This window comes from Paramacrobiotus metropolitanus, unplaced genomic scaffold, assembly GCF_019649055.1.
Source record: "Paramacrobiotus metropolitanus isolate TYO unplaced genomic scaffold, Prichtersi_v1.0 Parri_scaffold0000135, whole genome shotgun sequence".
In the NCBI taxonomy this organism is placed as follows: domain Eukaryota; kingdom Metazoa; phylum Tardigrada; class Eutardigrada; order Parachela; family Macrobiotidae; genus Paramacrobiotus; species Paramacrobiotus metropolitanus.
In genome coordinates this window covers 186463-200478 of record NW_026570355.1, presented here as the reverse complement: position 1 = coordinate 200478, position 14016 = coordinate 186463, and the positions used below count along the sequence as shown (strand labels likewise).

Genomic DNA, 14016 nt, shown 5'->3' with positions numbered 1-14016 from the left:
AACTGATTAACGCCATAATAATTTTGACCACGAGAAAATTAATAAATTAACCGGAAGCCAGGTAGCCGTTGGCTTCGGCTCGGCACTGTCCAGTGCAGACAGTGACAGACAGCGCAGACCGCAGGTGGCTGGACGACATGATTCACACTGATCGCAGATTCGCACATCGACTCCAAACGAAGATGAGTAATTCCTCAGTTGTTGGACGCGTGTCTGTGCTCTGATCCAATCCTGCTGGAGGGTTGGGATCTGAGTTATTCACCTAATTCGGTTCATTCTGTGCACTTAACGTCTCGTGCTCAGTACAGCAATTACAATTCCACTCTCGCATGAAATCCATTGGAAATTGTAGCTGTGCCGCGTCTTTGTTAGTGATGCAACAAGGTAAAATCAAAGTTTTTTATTTCGGATCTCAACAAATAATATCATCGCCGACTGCTTAATCAAATTTTTGAATTATAATTGTAAATGCGCATTTTCAGATTAGTTCTTATTTAAGTGTGAGGAACCTTCATGTGTACAGCGAAACTTATACACTGATCCACAAATTTGCATTCACTGTTGCACTACTTCATATAAATGTTTATTGAATGTTTATTTTACCATTACTGTGCTATAATATTTCACGAGTAAACAATTTATACAAGGCAACCATTATATTTATACATTAACGCACAGTATTTATAAAAGTTATGCTACGCAATCAAAATTTATCCCTGACGGTTCTTTTCCAAACCAATTAAACGGACATTGCAAATCGCGCCCGCACAAAATAAAAGTCAGAAATTCCAAAATGAGCTTGAAAACCCAAATCTAACTTACAACCTCCAGTCAAGTAAAACTTTTGACGATACTAATGTGTGCACTCGGGTTAAGACTTTGATCTGGACTAACAAGATTACTAAGGTTTATACTCGGTTATAAACTAAAAACAGCACTCTGGTTAAGACTCTGGTTAAAAATACGGTCAACAGACGAATCAACTGTTTTGTTCGGCTTTAGCTTAACCCCTTTCGACAAACTGACTCTCGATCTTTTTCTGCAAATCTTCTTCGGAACTATAACTCAAATAAACTTTCGCATTGAAAATGTCTTCATTTCTTTTTTATCTTCGTTTTTTTTTTCATTAAGAATACTGAAATCAACCTTTTCGTTGAAAATGCTTTTAGTAACATCTACGCAGGGGAAGCCGCATGATATACGTACATTTCGGAATAAGAACATAAGGGCATAAAACTCTTCCGCATATACCAATTTTAGCATAGCACAATTTGGCTTAAAAAACAATTTTAACAAAGCTTGAAAAGTTAAAAAACATACTGGATTAAAAAAAAAACTAAAGCCAGCCAAAAAAGCTAATAATCTTATGAACACCACGAAAATATATTCAGAAAACACAAGAAAAGCTAACAAAAACAAGTAAAATATAAAAAAAAACTTAGGAAAACATTCTAATGAGATTATAGATTAGAACGTAAACAAAAAGACAGTAGCATGCCGAATGTCTGTGTAGCGATTCAGCAAAAAGTTTTTGTACCAAATTTTTCTCATGCCAAAGCGTCCGCGAAAAATTGTTTTTCATAAGCATTTTGCAAAAAATAATTATGTGTAGCGAAACAGTTACGATTCCTGAATTATTGAATGATATTTGGTGTACAAATAAAGATGTTCGTGTTAGCTTTAACGAGAGTGTTAACCCGAGTACTAATGCTAGTTTTGATCAACGTATAAACTTGAGTGGTGATACTAGTTCAAAGCATGGTCTTAACCCGAGTGCTCATAGTAGTGTTGGCAAAAGTTTCAGACCAACGGAATAATTGCGTATAATACCTATAATGCGTTCTAAAACAATTTTGCAACAATTTCCATTACATTTGAAACGCTCTGCTACTCGGCAGTGGAAGTATATAGTAGCGTAGCGCTAGCCTCTTTTTATTTCCAACATCAGCTAAAAACAAAAAAATATACATTTTTTTTCGAAATATTTAACCAGAAAAATGGTATGCTAAGATAACTTTTTATTTTCTGCTTTTTTTTTCTCTAATAATCTTTCTCAATTGAAATATAACTGTTTGGTCAACGCATATTTAGTGTTTCAAGACAACAGATTTAGCAAACGTGCAGGATGAAAAATTGTTGTGAAAAATGACGGCGCAAAATTAAATGTGCAAACAATTCAAAACTCAGGCTTTAAATCCTCGTCATTAGTAATGTCGTATATTTTTTTGCAATTACGTCATTTCGTCATTTTCAGTTTCTAGTATTCCTTTGGTTTGCCAAAAAACAGATATTACAAAATAAAATGTATAATACCATTAAATTTTCTTTGAATTTTTAAATTTGAAGTTCTGTTATAGTGCCTAACTTCTGTTATAGTGTATTTCTGGCTGAATAAACTTCACTGGTGAACATAATAATAAATTCAATTAGGTTTAAAACATTTTGTGGACGGAGGAATTTTTGAGTTTTTGGGAGAAATAACCAGAGTTCGCAAACACTAAGCTTTCTGAGGTTTGAAAACCTGAGTATAAATATTAGTTTTATCAGAGTATTATCAGAATTACTGATCTTAGTTTTAAGCGTAGTCTTAACCCGAGTGTTCATCTTAGTTCTTTCAAAAGTTTCTGCTGACAAAAAAATATGTTTTTTAACAGTGTTTTATGCTTAAAATTTTAGCTATTTGCAAACGTGTCCTGGCAAGCCGAAGCATATTACAAATGGAATGAGGTGTGCTTTATCATCTTGATTTCACTACCGATGTTGTAGGACTGGGGAGCATCATAATGAGCCTTTCCAGCAATATGTCCAACAATATTCCTTATGTACGTAGTTTTCAGCAAAGAAATACAAAAACTACGAAACCTTGTGGCTCAAGATCCACAAGCTACTGTTTCCATGTCGCTGAATTTTCATAAGGAACTTGTTTTTACGATATTGCTGCAGGTGCCAGTATTTCATATTATATTTTAGTTTTCCCGTGGTAAATTGGAACCTTTCGGATATCAGTGGATGTAAACATAAATTTTATCAAAAAAAGAACATTGTGATAACTTGAATGACTTTTTTAAAACATTGATTACCTGATTGCGAAAACCGAATGCAACACACACCAAGAAACCACAAATTCCAATGGATGTCGAGACGTGTACAGCTGTAAACACTGCTACTGAGCGCGAGACGCAAAGTGCGTAAAATGAACCGAATTAAGTGAATAACTCAGATCCCAACCCTCCAGCAGGATTGGATCAGAGCACAGGCACGCGTAGTTGTTGGCCCACCAAATTCCCTCCTTTGTCTGCCTGTTGTAGCGTGTTTGCGTCATCGCGGATTATCGCGGACTCGTTAGTTTCGTCACGTCCGTCTGTTGCCGCCAGTCTGATTTATCAGCCTGCAGGGGAAAATATTATCCAATTGATTAATCATGGAAGTCAGTTGAATCGCAGCTGGCGTTTTCATCATTTTTTAATTTGAATTTTAAAATTTTATCGTCTGCTGCTTGATGTGCATGCGTCTTGTCGCGTCTCTCTCCTTGCCTGCATTCTGTCTATCCATGCATGACGAGCATTATCCCGGAGTGTTTTGTGCATCCATCTTTGTGTTTGCAGCAGCATCGCGTGGAAAAGTGGAAGCAGTACGCGCTGAGACACCACAGTATCCCCCACATTTTACACTCCTCGTACCTGACGACTGCCAACCGTGATTTGCCTGCGGAAACGCAAGGGACCGTGCCCAGCCCCGCAGGTACGTGGGTCCCGAAACTTCTGTTTTTTATCGTTAGTTTTTGCATGGGCGCCATAGTGGGTCGGATATCCGGCGTGCGGGATGACGTAAAAACGCGTGAAATGCGATTTTTCAGCTGATTGCCTGATGTTGCGAGATAATTGCGGCGCGAGTAGTGAGTTCTTGGTAGTGGGCTGTAGGCATCTATGTGTGAGAACGGGGACGTTTTAATGGTTGAACGAATCGTCTGATGTTTTGCTTTATTGGGCTAAATGCGGCGCAGTGGGTAGCGTTTCAGCTATATCGTATTGTACATTGGCGTACTGGTACAGGGAGAAATCTGAGATGCGTTGTGCTTGTTGGAAATTAATTTTTAAACGCAGCGCAGATGAAAAATTTTACGGACAGTCACTAGGAATATTGACATAGGATAACAGGGAACTAGCTTGTTTGGTTATATTTATTTGGTAATTTCAGGCAGTTGCTGGAGAGTTTGATTAAATTATTTTCCTGCTTTTCTTTGACTAAATTCGGCGCTTTTGGTGGTGATCGTGCTTTATCGCATTATGAATATACGTACCGTTACAGGAAAAGTAGTGCAGTGCGTTGCGTTTGTTGAAGAATAATATTAAATGCAGCGCGACTGACAATATTATGTACCGTTCTACTGATCACTATAGTACGCTCACAGGGAACTGTCTGCTATGGTTCAGTTTAATCGGTAATTTCCGGCGTTGTTGCAGCTTTTGATGAGGAGATCTGGAGTGAAGAGGAAGTATTGGATTCTATCCGCGATAAAATGATGGCAGCTAGTGAGAAGAATCATATCGGCGCCAAACGCGCCATCCTGGCCACGGAGAACGGCGAGAAAGCCGTTGTGAAGCGAGCGAAGCGCGATGTGCTGCCGGCGGGGAAGCCGTCGTTCATCCAGACGACCAGCTGCATTCACCTGCGGAAGCCGCTGCCCGTGTCGGCCGGCGTGACGGGGCAGTTCGTGGTGGAGGTGCCGCTGTGCATGGACTGCTTCCTCCTCTACGTCCGCTTCGAGAGCGATTACCGCGGGGATAATACCTGCCGCTTCCGGGAGACCAATATGCGATTGTAAGTTTACTTTGGTGTACGGTACTAATTGTATTTATTTCCGAATTATTTTACTCAATTTAATAGGGGGAAAATTTTTATACTAAATTATTTTTTTGAATTACAGTAAATGGGAAAACATTTACACATTCTGTGAATTATTTTCTTAAATTACAATTAGAATAAAAATTAAATTTTCAGCGGCTGTCAACATATGATATTGTTATTCGTTTTTAATTGCGATTTCTACATCGAACAGTCGAAGCCTTATAATTTCTGCTTTTCATAGAAAAAGTTTCCTTTTCCAGAAAATTGTCTTTATATTTCTTTTCTGTCATTCGGTATTGAGAATATAGTCATATGGAATAGAATGGTCTGCAAGAAATTCAAAGAAAAAACGATTCAGTTTTCGTGATAAACTGAAGTTTAGCAATCATAAATCTGAAGAAAAATGCGAAAATTCTTCTAACTAGAATTTTAAAGTAATATTTTATTATTAAAATGACGTTAGTTATTGTTTTTTTAATTATTGGAAATTATTTTTGATTTATTAGAAAGTTTTTTTTGTTTTCCAGTTTATTTAATTTATTTTAAAGTTGTTATCAAATACATATTGCTTTCCAAGAACGTAGTCGGTTTGTGACATTGATGACGTTTATCTAGTTTGTTTGCAGATTACCGGAAAATACATTCCTTTCCAGTTTTTTTAATTTATTTTTTTAAAACATTAATTTCTTTTTCTTGCAGTTTACGACCGCACGAATACCTGAAGCCGGAGCGCGCAGGGGGCCCGAGCGTGCCGTTCCACTCGCTGCGGCTGCACGCCGCCGTCACGGAGACGGTCAGTCAATCACGCTCTCCACCCCCCTCCGCCCTGTACTTCATCGAGCCCCCCGCCGTCCCCGACCCGGTCGTCAGTCGCGCCGTGGCCGCCTACATCCTGCCGCGCGCCGCCGGCCCCCTCCAGCGCGTCTTGAAGGACCAGGAGGCCGACTTCAACGTCTACGAGCTGGCCCCGGACAGCACCATCCTCAAGCAGGTGCCGGCGGGATTCCGCGAGTACTGCGACGTCTGCAAGACGTCTATATTCGATCTCCATCATACGTGCCTGTGGTGTGGGTTCGCCGTGTGCGGACCGTGCCGGAAGCGGCGCAATGCGCTGCAGGGGGCGCCCGTCGCGAAAACAGGTACAAAACAACTCATTTTTAATGATTTCTCTGCTTTGCGTCCGTTGGACTCCACGAGACAGTGCAGTGGGAATTGTTCTCGAATTTTAATTGTGGAAACTAAACTAAATTGTTCTTAATTAATCTCCATTTTTCTTATTGGCTAAACACCAGAAAATTATCGGCCTGAAATTTTTTTCTGGATTTTGCTATTGTGTGAACAAAAAATAAGTTAGTGGTGATGATCTTTAATTATAAATTATTTTGTTGTCTAGAAACATAGAAAATAAATTAGTCTTCGTTTTCCGCGAATTTTATTGGCTGAACGCCAGAAATTTAATCATTATTGATTTAATCATTTCTTCCTGTTCTCTGATTTTCATTTTATAGATTAATCTGCAGAAATTACGTAAATGCGCTTTAACCTTTAGCTACAATCAGCGTTTTTTGATCAGTTTTATTTAAGGAAACCGTTATAGCCACCCCATATTTAATTCATATGTTTATCATCATGTATTTTGTTGGACTTGATTTTGGTATCAAATTGATTGCTTGGATTCGAAGTCAGTTACTGTAATTTATTTGGTTTTGTTTCTTTGTTTTTCCTATTATTTTTTTCCGTAAATCCTGTAAAACTGTATTTGCGCTATCATTTATTACTTATAAGTGCGTTTAAATTGTTAACCAAGATTTTTCTTGATCGAATTTTTGGTTTGAACCTTTGTCGAATCCCCATATCTTTGATGGATTTAAAAAAAACTGGTTTTTTATTGGGGAAAATTAATTATATGGATTGTTTGCGTTGTAGGCAAGACGGGAAAAGGAAAAACCGGGAAACTGGTGTACAATCCGGATGATTTGATCGGGATGCAGGAGATCCCGCGTGACGACTGCAAATGGCCGGCGTGCTGCGCCAGTTCCACCCGCCCGCTGCCGCGCGACGTCAAATCCATGGCGCAGGCCCAGGAGCTGGCCGCGCAGCGCTTCGACCATAATCTCAAGCCGACACGCATGATCCCCACTAAAGGTCAGCGTTGGCCTGCGTAAAAGAAATTACTACCGAAATTAATTATTATTATTTTTTCCTTTTTTATTTAAATCAGATTCTAATGACATATTTGTCGTTGTTCTTACAATTAAAATTCCTTATAATTATGGAAATTTAAATTTCGCGTTTTTTGATTTACAATTCTGACGTTTTTTCGTTGTGTTTAAATGTAAAATTTACCATTTTCTGTTTTATTAATTTAAATCGTAGTAGTTGTTTCGTTCTGTTTCAATTTAAAAAGGGAATAGTTATTGTTACGTTTATTACCTGTGGTACAACGGTTATGCAACAGCTTAAAACAACATAATTTTACAACATGAAAATTTCATTTAACTTTTCTGCTCCTTCCATCGTTCCCAAAACTGATGCAGCGTTTCCTCGTTGTATCACTAGTGACAGTCTTTGACGTAGAAATTCATGGGAACGTCTTTCGCCTGTGTGTTGCTCCAGTCGTTTGCCCAATTCTTTAATGATGGCAATGGCTGACGGTCCCCATGGGCCCATTGTTTCGAAAGCAATTGGAGAAAAAATGTATCTGCCGTTTAAGTACGAGTACAACTGAGACTTCTTCTGTTCTGCTTCCACCGCAGCCGCACTTGCGTGAGTTGCTGTTTTCTTGATGTGAGAAGGGTTGTTGTCATGATGTGTAGTTATTGTTGTTTTTGGAGGCTGCAGTAGTTGTATTATTATTTCACTTTCTTTTTAATTGGAATTCTTCTGTCGCTTGATAAGTAACGATTGGTTTTATTTAGTACGTTGTCCGGTTTGTGTTAGGGGAATTGTCGGAGATAGTTAATTTTCCTTCAAGAGGATTTTTCTGTTGCTTTTATTCACTGGATTATTTAATTAAATTTTCAGCGGTGGAATTGATAAAGAAACGGTGCAGCGAGTTAGCGCCGGATGAGCTGCTGCCGAAAATGCCGATTCCCTCGAAGAAGGCCCTTCTCGACCGGAAGAAATGCTTATCGACGCGCTGCCGCGACATCGCCGATCCCTGGCCGTCGGAGCGCCACATCCGCCGCATCCCGGCCGGCCGTCCGGACGACGTGGCGCTGCAGGAGTTCCGCGACAAATGGTGCCAAGGTACTGCCCGTCGAACGCTCTTAATGCCAGTGCTATTGTGGTTTCGTTCTGTCAATAATCTGAATGAAATTAACATTTATTTTTCGATTGTGCATTTTGGACGTGTTCCATCGTTGTTGTCCGCATGATAGCTGATTTTAGTACAGTATTTAATTTATTTCTTCTCCCTGTAAGTAGCCAACTTATTCAACATAAGCTGGCTACTGGAAAATTTTTTCGGTACATTTTCAAAATTTTTTTTTACTTTTTGTGTTATCTACATGAATCAGACTACATGTACGGGTACTCGCGACATCTGCACAGGCTGACTTCAGTAACTTGATAGAGTTTAAATCGTCCCGAGTTGACGAGAGGGTGTAGTGTAACGGTAAAGCAGATTCCTTTGCTGGTGCTTGATGGCTTAGCAAGTGTGAAAATTCAGCTAGATGCAGTCATAAAATATTTTTACAATGTAATTTATCAATGCGGTGGAATGCATCGCTGGATTTATTTCATAATTTAAATGGAGTAATATTGCCCACGCTGGATTTTATTGTAGAATTTCATATTTTCAAAATATTGTGCGATTTGTGCAGGTGATCCGGTGATTGTGGAGGGCGTGCACCGGCGTCTGGCGCGACCGGACATCTGGCTGCCAGAGTATTTCCAACAGCGTTTCGGCGCCGAGCCGGTCCTGTTGGTGGACTGTCTGAAGAAGCCGCAGGAGCAGCTGCACGGCAAGACGCATGGCGATTTCTGGAAGGGCTTCACCAACTACAACGGTAACGAATATTTCTAACAGAATTCACATTTTTACAGTTTTTTATCCCTAATTATTCTGCTGATGAAATTCCAATTTTTTTCTGCAGAATTTTTTTGTAAAAATAAACAGCTTCCGCTACTTTTGGTATTAGTCGCAAAATATGCTCTCAAATCGATTAAACGTTTTTTATTTATGCTACCAGATTTATTTTCTCTAATTTTTAGTATTGTTACAGTCTCTAATTTTATTTTTTTAGTATTATTTGGATGTTGTGGTTATTTGTCAAATTCTTGCTTATTATTTTATATTTATTCTTTTTTAATAAAATTAATGAATTTTATTCATTTTGTCTGATTTTTAGTTTGTTTTTACAGACTCTAATATTATTTATTCGTAGTGCTCGGATGCGTTGGTTATTTGTCCGAATCTTGCTGATTATTTCTTCTTTTTTTAATTAAGATTAATAAATTTTATCGAAACGAAAAACTGGAAAGGTAGTAACTGTTCCCAGTTGTCAAACTTGCATGCGAAATGAATTTTCTTCATTTTTCTGACTGCTATTTGCGGACGCTGCAAATCTCGTGGCGTATAATTTATTTTTCGATTAATCTGTTATTGATGAGAGATCTTTTCCTTGCAGAACGCTTGCGAAATAATAACGGTATTCCGCGGCTGTTGAAAATCAAGGACTGGCCGACGGATGCGTCGTTCCGCGAGAAGCTGGTGGATCATTATCAGGATTTGATGCAGGCGCTGCCCATCAACAGCTACGCCAACATCCACGGCGTCTTCAACCTCTCGCGCTACCTGCCGAGCCATTTCAATCCGCCGGATTTGGGCCCGAAAATGTACATTGCCTACGGTGAGTGGGGAAGACGAATTTCGATTAAAATGCGAATTTTTGTGTGTACAGATACGTTTAATTGTATTGCAATTGAAATGTCGTTGGGAAATTGTGCTGTTGCGGTCGAAGTGATTGTCCCGAAAAATTTTCTTGGAATTTTGTTAAAAATATGGGGAAGTTCTCTAGCAAAATGGGAGAATTATTCTTCTAAATTTATTTAAATATAAAGTGGATGCAGTCTTTTGGCGGGGATGTTTTAGATTTGATTGATTTAAAAAGTTGCGCAACATTTTGCACGTCGATCAGTCGGTGTACAGTGGATGCGAAGACGAGCGGCTGTACATGCACTTGCAGCTGCTTCTATCACCGTAACCAACAGCGATACTTGAGGATTTTGTAGTGTAGCGGCTATTGAGCCAGTCCAAATTGATTCCCGTAGCCTGGAAATATAACGAAATCTGAATATTGGAAATGTATTTTAAATTTTTACTTCTTCTAGATAGATAATTCGGAGCAGTACAATGTATTTTCAACCAAACAAACATCGATATTTTTTTTTAAATCAAGGACCATTTTTATTCCTAGTAAATATGAAATATGAAAGTCAGATTGTTGATACACAAAAATTCATGGTTTTCATTATTGGTGTTTAGAGTGTTGCTCTAGTTGTTGTTGTTAATAATTATTATTAATCGTGTTAAAAATGTGGCGTTGCAGGCGCGGCCGGGCAACCGAAACACGCCACTACCAACCTGCACGTGGACATCTCCGACGCCGTCAACGTCATCGTCCACGTAGCCAAACCGGTGGGCGAGGGCGCCGAAGAGAGCCTGCAGAGTACGCCGACACCGGAATTCCCGTTTTTCCCTCGTCAGCTGCGATTTTTGCGGCTGAATTAACTCAATTAAGTGATATTTGTCGGCTGTGTTGCAGGTACGAAGGAAGTGTTGTCCAGACTCAATTTGGATGAGGAGACGAAGCGGCGTCTGGAGGATCCCAATGAAGTGCCCGGGTGAGAATGGGGTCTTCCTTATTCAGATCATTTTTTCGTTTTTGTCGAGTTGTAATTAATATCTTTAAATTTTTTCGGCAAAATCTATATTTTTCCTCTGTATGTCGTAAGTTTTTCGAGATAATGCTTTTGTGTGGCTAACAAAAATTAATTGTCTAATTAATTTCATTAAGATATTGTGGAAATATTCCCAGTCAGCAAATAAATTTATTCATTTTAATGTAATTAGTGTGAGCAGGGGATAAAATTCGTTTAATATAAAAACAATCTGACGGAAATACTGTACGTACGTTGATTTATAAAAAATTGAAATAAATTTGTTGAAAATTCAGGGAAACTCGCAGAAAATTGCATAATATCCTTACTTACTTATTGTGATGGTGGTTTTAAGGGCCGTGTGGCAGATCTTCCGGGCGAAGGACGCCGACACGATCACGGCGTGGCTGCTGGAGCGGCAGCAGTCGGCGCGGGAACGGCGCGCCCTGGCCGCCGGCAAGAGCGAGCCGCCGGTGAATCCCATCCACACGCAGGACGAGTTCCTGGACGAGGCGATGCGCGAGCGCCTGCGGCAGGACACCCACGTCTGGCCCTTCGATATTGTGCAGTTCGAGGGCGACGCCATCTTCATTCCCGCCGGGGCGCCCCACCAGGTACGATCAGGAGGAGGCATTCTTCCTCCAGCTGGGGAATAACTTCTTCAGCAGAATATTTACATGTTTTTATTATTGAGTTTTCGGTCCGGGATTTACTTATCTGAATTAATAATTTATTTCGTACTTGTAAATTTATTTTATGGGGATTTTTCATTTATTTATTTGATAGTTCATAGGTTCTGGTTTTATGCATAATTAAAATGGTAATTTATTCACTGATTTTTTGGTAATCTGTTCTATCTCAGCTTTTTATTTGTTGAGAAATTTCGCAGTAGGTAATAGGTAATTAATTTGCGATTTAACATAATTTTTGCAGTAATTGGTTATTGCGGCTTTAGGCGCGTGCACAGGTTTTCGTAAATTTTCTAAAAAGCCTGAAAGATGTTGTGTAACATTTTTTGGAATTATTTGAAAAAACCTTGTTTTTCTAGAAGATTCTCTATTTTTATGAGAATTTGCGGTGTGCGAAACGGTCGGAATAATTTCTTTATTTGTTCCTTCGAAATAATTGTTTTTAAGGACTTATCTCCCATCTTTTACAGTTAAACGATATGATTAGAATTAAATGATTTTTTACAATTAATTTCTTGGGGCTTTGTAGGTGTGGAATGTGCACAGCTGTATTAAAGTGGCGGAGGATTTTGTCAGTCCGGAGCATCTGGCGCACTGCGTCAGTCTGACCACCGACTTCAGCCGGCTGCCGGACAACTTCGACAACAAGGCCGACAAACTGCAGGTACAGAATTGTGTGCTTGCTGCATGATAGCGTAGTGTAAAGGCTGTTATTATAAAATACGGTTCGTATTTTAATGGTTTTATTTTTTCCCGTTTTCGTCGCGCTGTTTTCTGAATAATGAATAAATGTTTTTTTAAATTGTTGTGTGCCTATAATAGAACCAATCCAGAAAATTTTTGTAAATAGTTCATTTTTTTGTTTTGGTTTTCACCGGATTGTGCATAAAAGTTTTAAATTAATAAACATGTAATTTTTCCACTTGAATTTGTTTTGCAAATGTTTCGTTGACTAAACACGAAAAAACAACCCGAAAATATTTGTAAATAGTCTGAAGCATTGCTCGCGTGTCGAGAACAAAATAAAATTTAAAACTGTAATAAAGCAAACAGCGATTAGCATTTTTTCTAATTTTTGGAATGGGAATTTCGGTGATTTTTTGAGATAGCGAATTATAAGGTTTTATTAATTCAAATAAATGGCGAAGTAAAATTTGTCATCAGGTTTCATGTGACTGAACTGTAGATAAAATTAATAAATAAGTAATTTGTTGTGCCATTAATAAAATACAAAAAAGATTTGAAATTATTTTATTTCGGCAGGTTCGTTAAAATGGGTGTCTTTTATTTGTGTTGCAGATTAAGAACATCGTCTACCAGACGGTGAAGGTGCTGGCCGGCGTCGCGGAGTAGCCGCCCACCGGGATGCGGCGGTGTTATCCGCACACTGCGTGCCTTTATTGTAGTTTTTACTTTTTGATGTTTTCACGCTTCGTGTTCCTGTCTAATTGACTGATGGAATGAGCCACGAGCAGGAGAAATAGGATTTCGTACGTCATGCGTGTATAGTTCCGTGTCAACGTGCTGTGGTGTTGCGTTGCGTGTTTTTTAGACGTTTCTGATTGTTGATGGTCAGGTTAGCCAGTTCCTGTTGATTATTTTGTGTATGGATCTCGTTTTGTTCTTTTCTCGACGCAACTAGTGTTGTTACGTGTGTAAACACCGATCGGTGCTGCGACCGGCTCAGGAATTAATAAATACTGTCGGATGAGTTTTACACGGTTTGGTAGGGACATTTTGCATTGAAGATTGCACGTTTGTATAGACGGGAAAAAAATACGCAATAAAATATTTACGATGAAATAGAAAATAAACGGCATAAAAATCAGTATGTACGAGTTGAACAGAATTACAAATGAAATATTACATAAAAAAAGAAAAATTCAAAAAAAAGAAGTAGAAATCACAAGAAGAATAAGCAAAAGGAAAATAATTAAAAATCAGTCAATCCTTTAATTAAATAGCTAAATAAAATTAAATGGTTTGTACTTTAAATAATAAATAAATTATTCGATAAATTGAATGGCTTGTACTTTACAGGAAAAAAAAACTATTTTATACAAGATAGAGTTTATACTTTATACTTCCCGAGAAAACTGAGAAAAGGGTAGAAATCACAAGAAAATAAAACTAAGAAAAACATGAAAATTAATCAGATTTAAAATTAAATAGCTAAAACTGTGATTAAATAGTTTATTATACTTTATGTAAAGGAGAATGTTTTGCCGGCACTGCATAACCGTTTACCGTTCGCATACGAGGATTCTAATGATTGCACAGTTTCACTGAATCTGTCCGATGCTGGAACGTCGGTGTTAACTGTGTATTCCGGTGCTCACGGTGTTGTTGTAATCGGCGCACGGAACGCTTTGACGCACACATGTTACTTCAACTTACCTCCACCGCGGTGACTACTGTACAAGTCTGCACCTAACGCATCTGGACTTAAGCACACTACAGTAGGAAGTATACTCGTAATAACATAAGTAAAAGTACTGTATATCAAAAACAAAGATGCAACGTTTCCGGTGGTTGCATGAACGCACACTGGCGCGCCTTAAAAGATGAAAATGCATGCTGTCCGTGTACTAGAGAG

At 38.7% G+C, this 14016-nt stretch overlaps 1 protein-coding gene across 3 annotated transcripts; it reads left to right on the top strand.

Moving 5' to 3' along the window:
• Window positions 1–3297: 3297 nt before the first annotated feature.
• LOC129599023 (lysine-specific demethylase 3A-like) lies at window positions 3298–13131 on the top strand. 3 transcript variants are annotated; one of them, XM_055497143.1, is made up of 13 exons: window positions 3298–3427; window positions 3606–3741; window positions 4464–4821; window positions 5548–5987; window positions 6775–6993; window positions 7873–8097; window positions 8673–8858; window positions 9480–9701; window positions 10401–10520; window positions 10617–10695; window positions 11087–11345; window positions 11950–12084; window positions 12720–13131. In XM_055497143.1, exons 1-13 carry the CDS (start codon window positions 3422–3424, stop codon window positions 12771–12773), a joined length of 2439 nt encoding a protein of 812 aa, XP_055353118.1. In that variant the 5' UTR covers window positions 3298–3421; the 3' UTR covers window positions 12774–13131. The 3 variants fall into 3 exon arrangements, with proteins under 3 accessions (XP_055353118.1, XP_055353117.1, XP_055353119.1); XM_055497144.1 differs by having other exon boundaries at window positions 3307–3427; window positions 3609–3741; XM_055497142.1 differs by having other exon boundaries at window positions 3304–3741.
• Window positions 13132–14016: the final 885 nt, after the last annotated feature.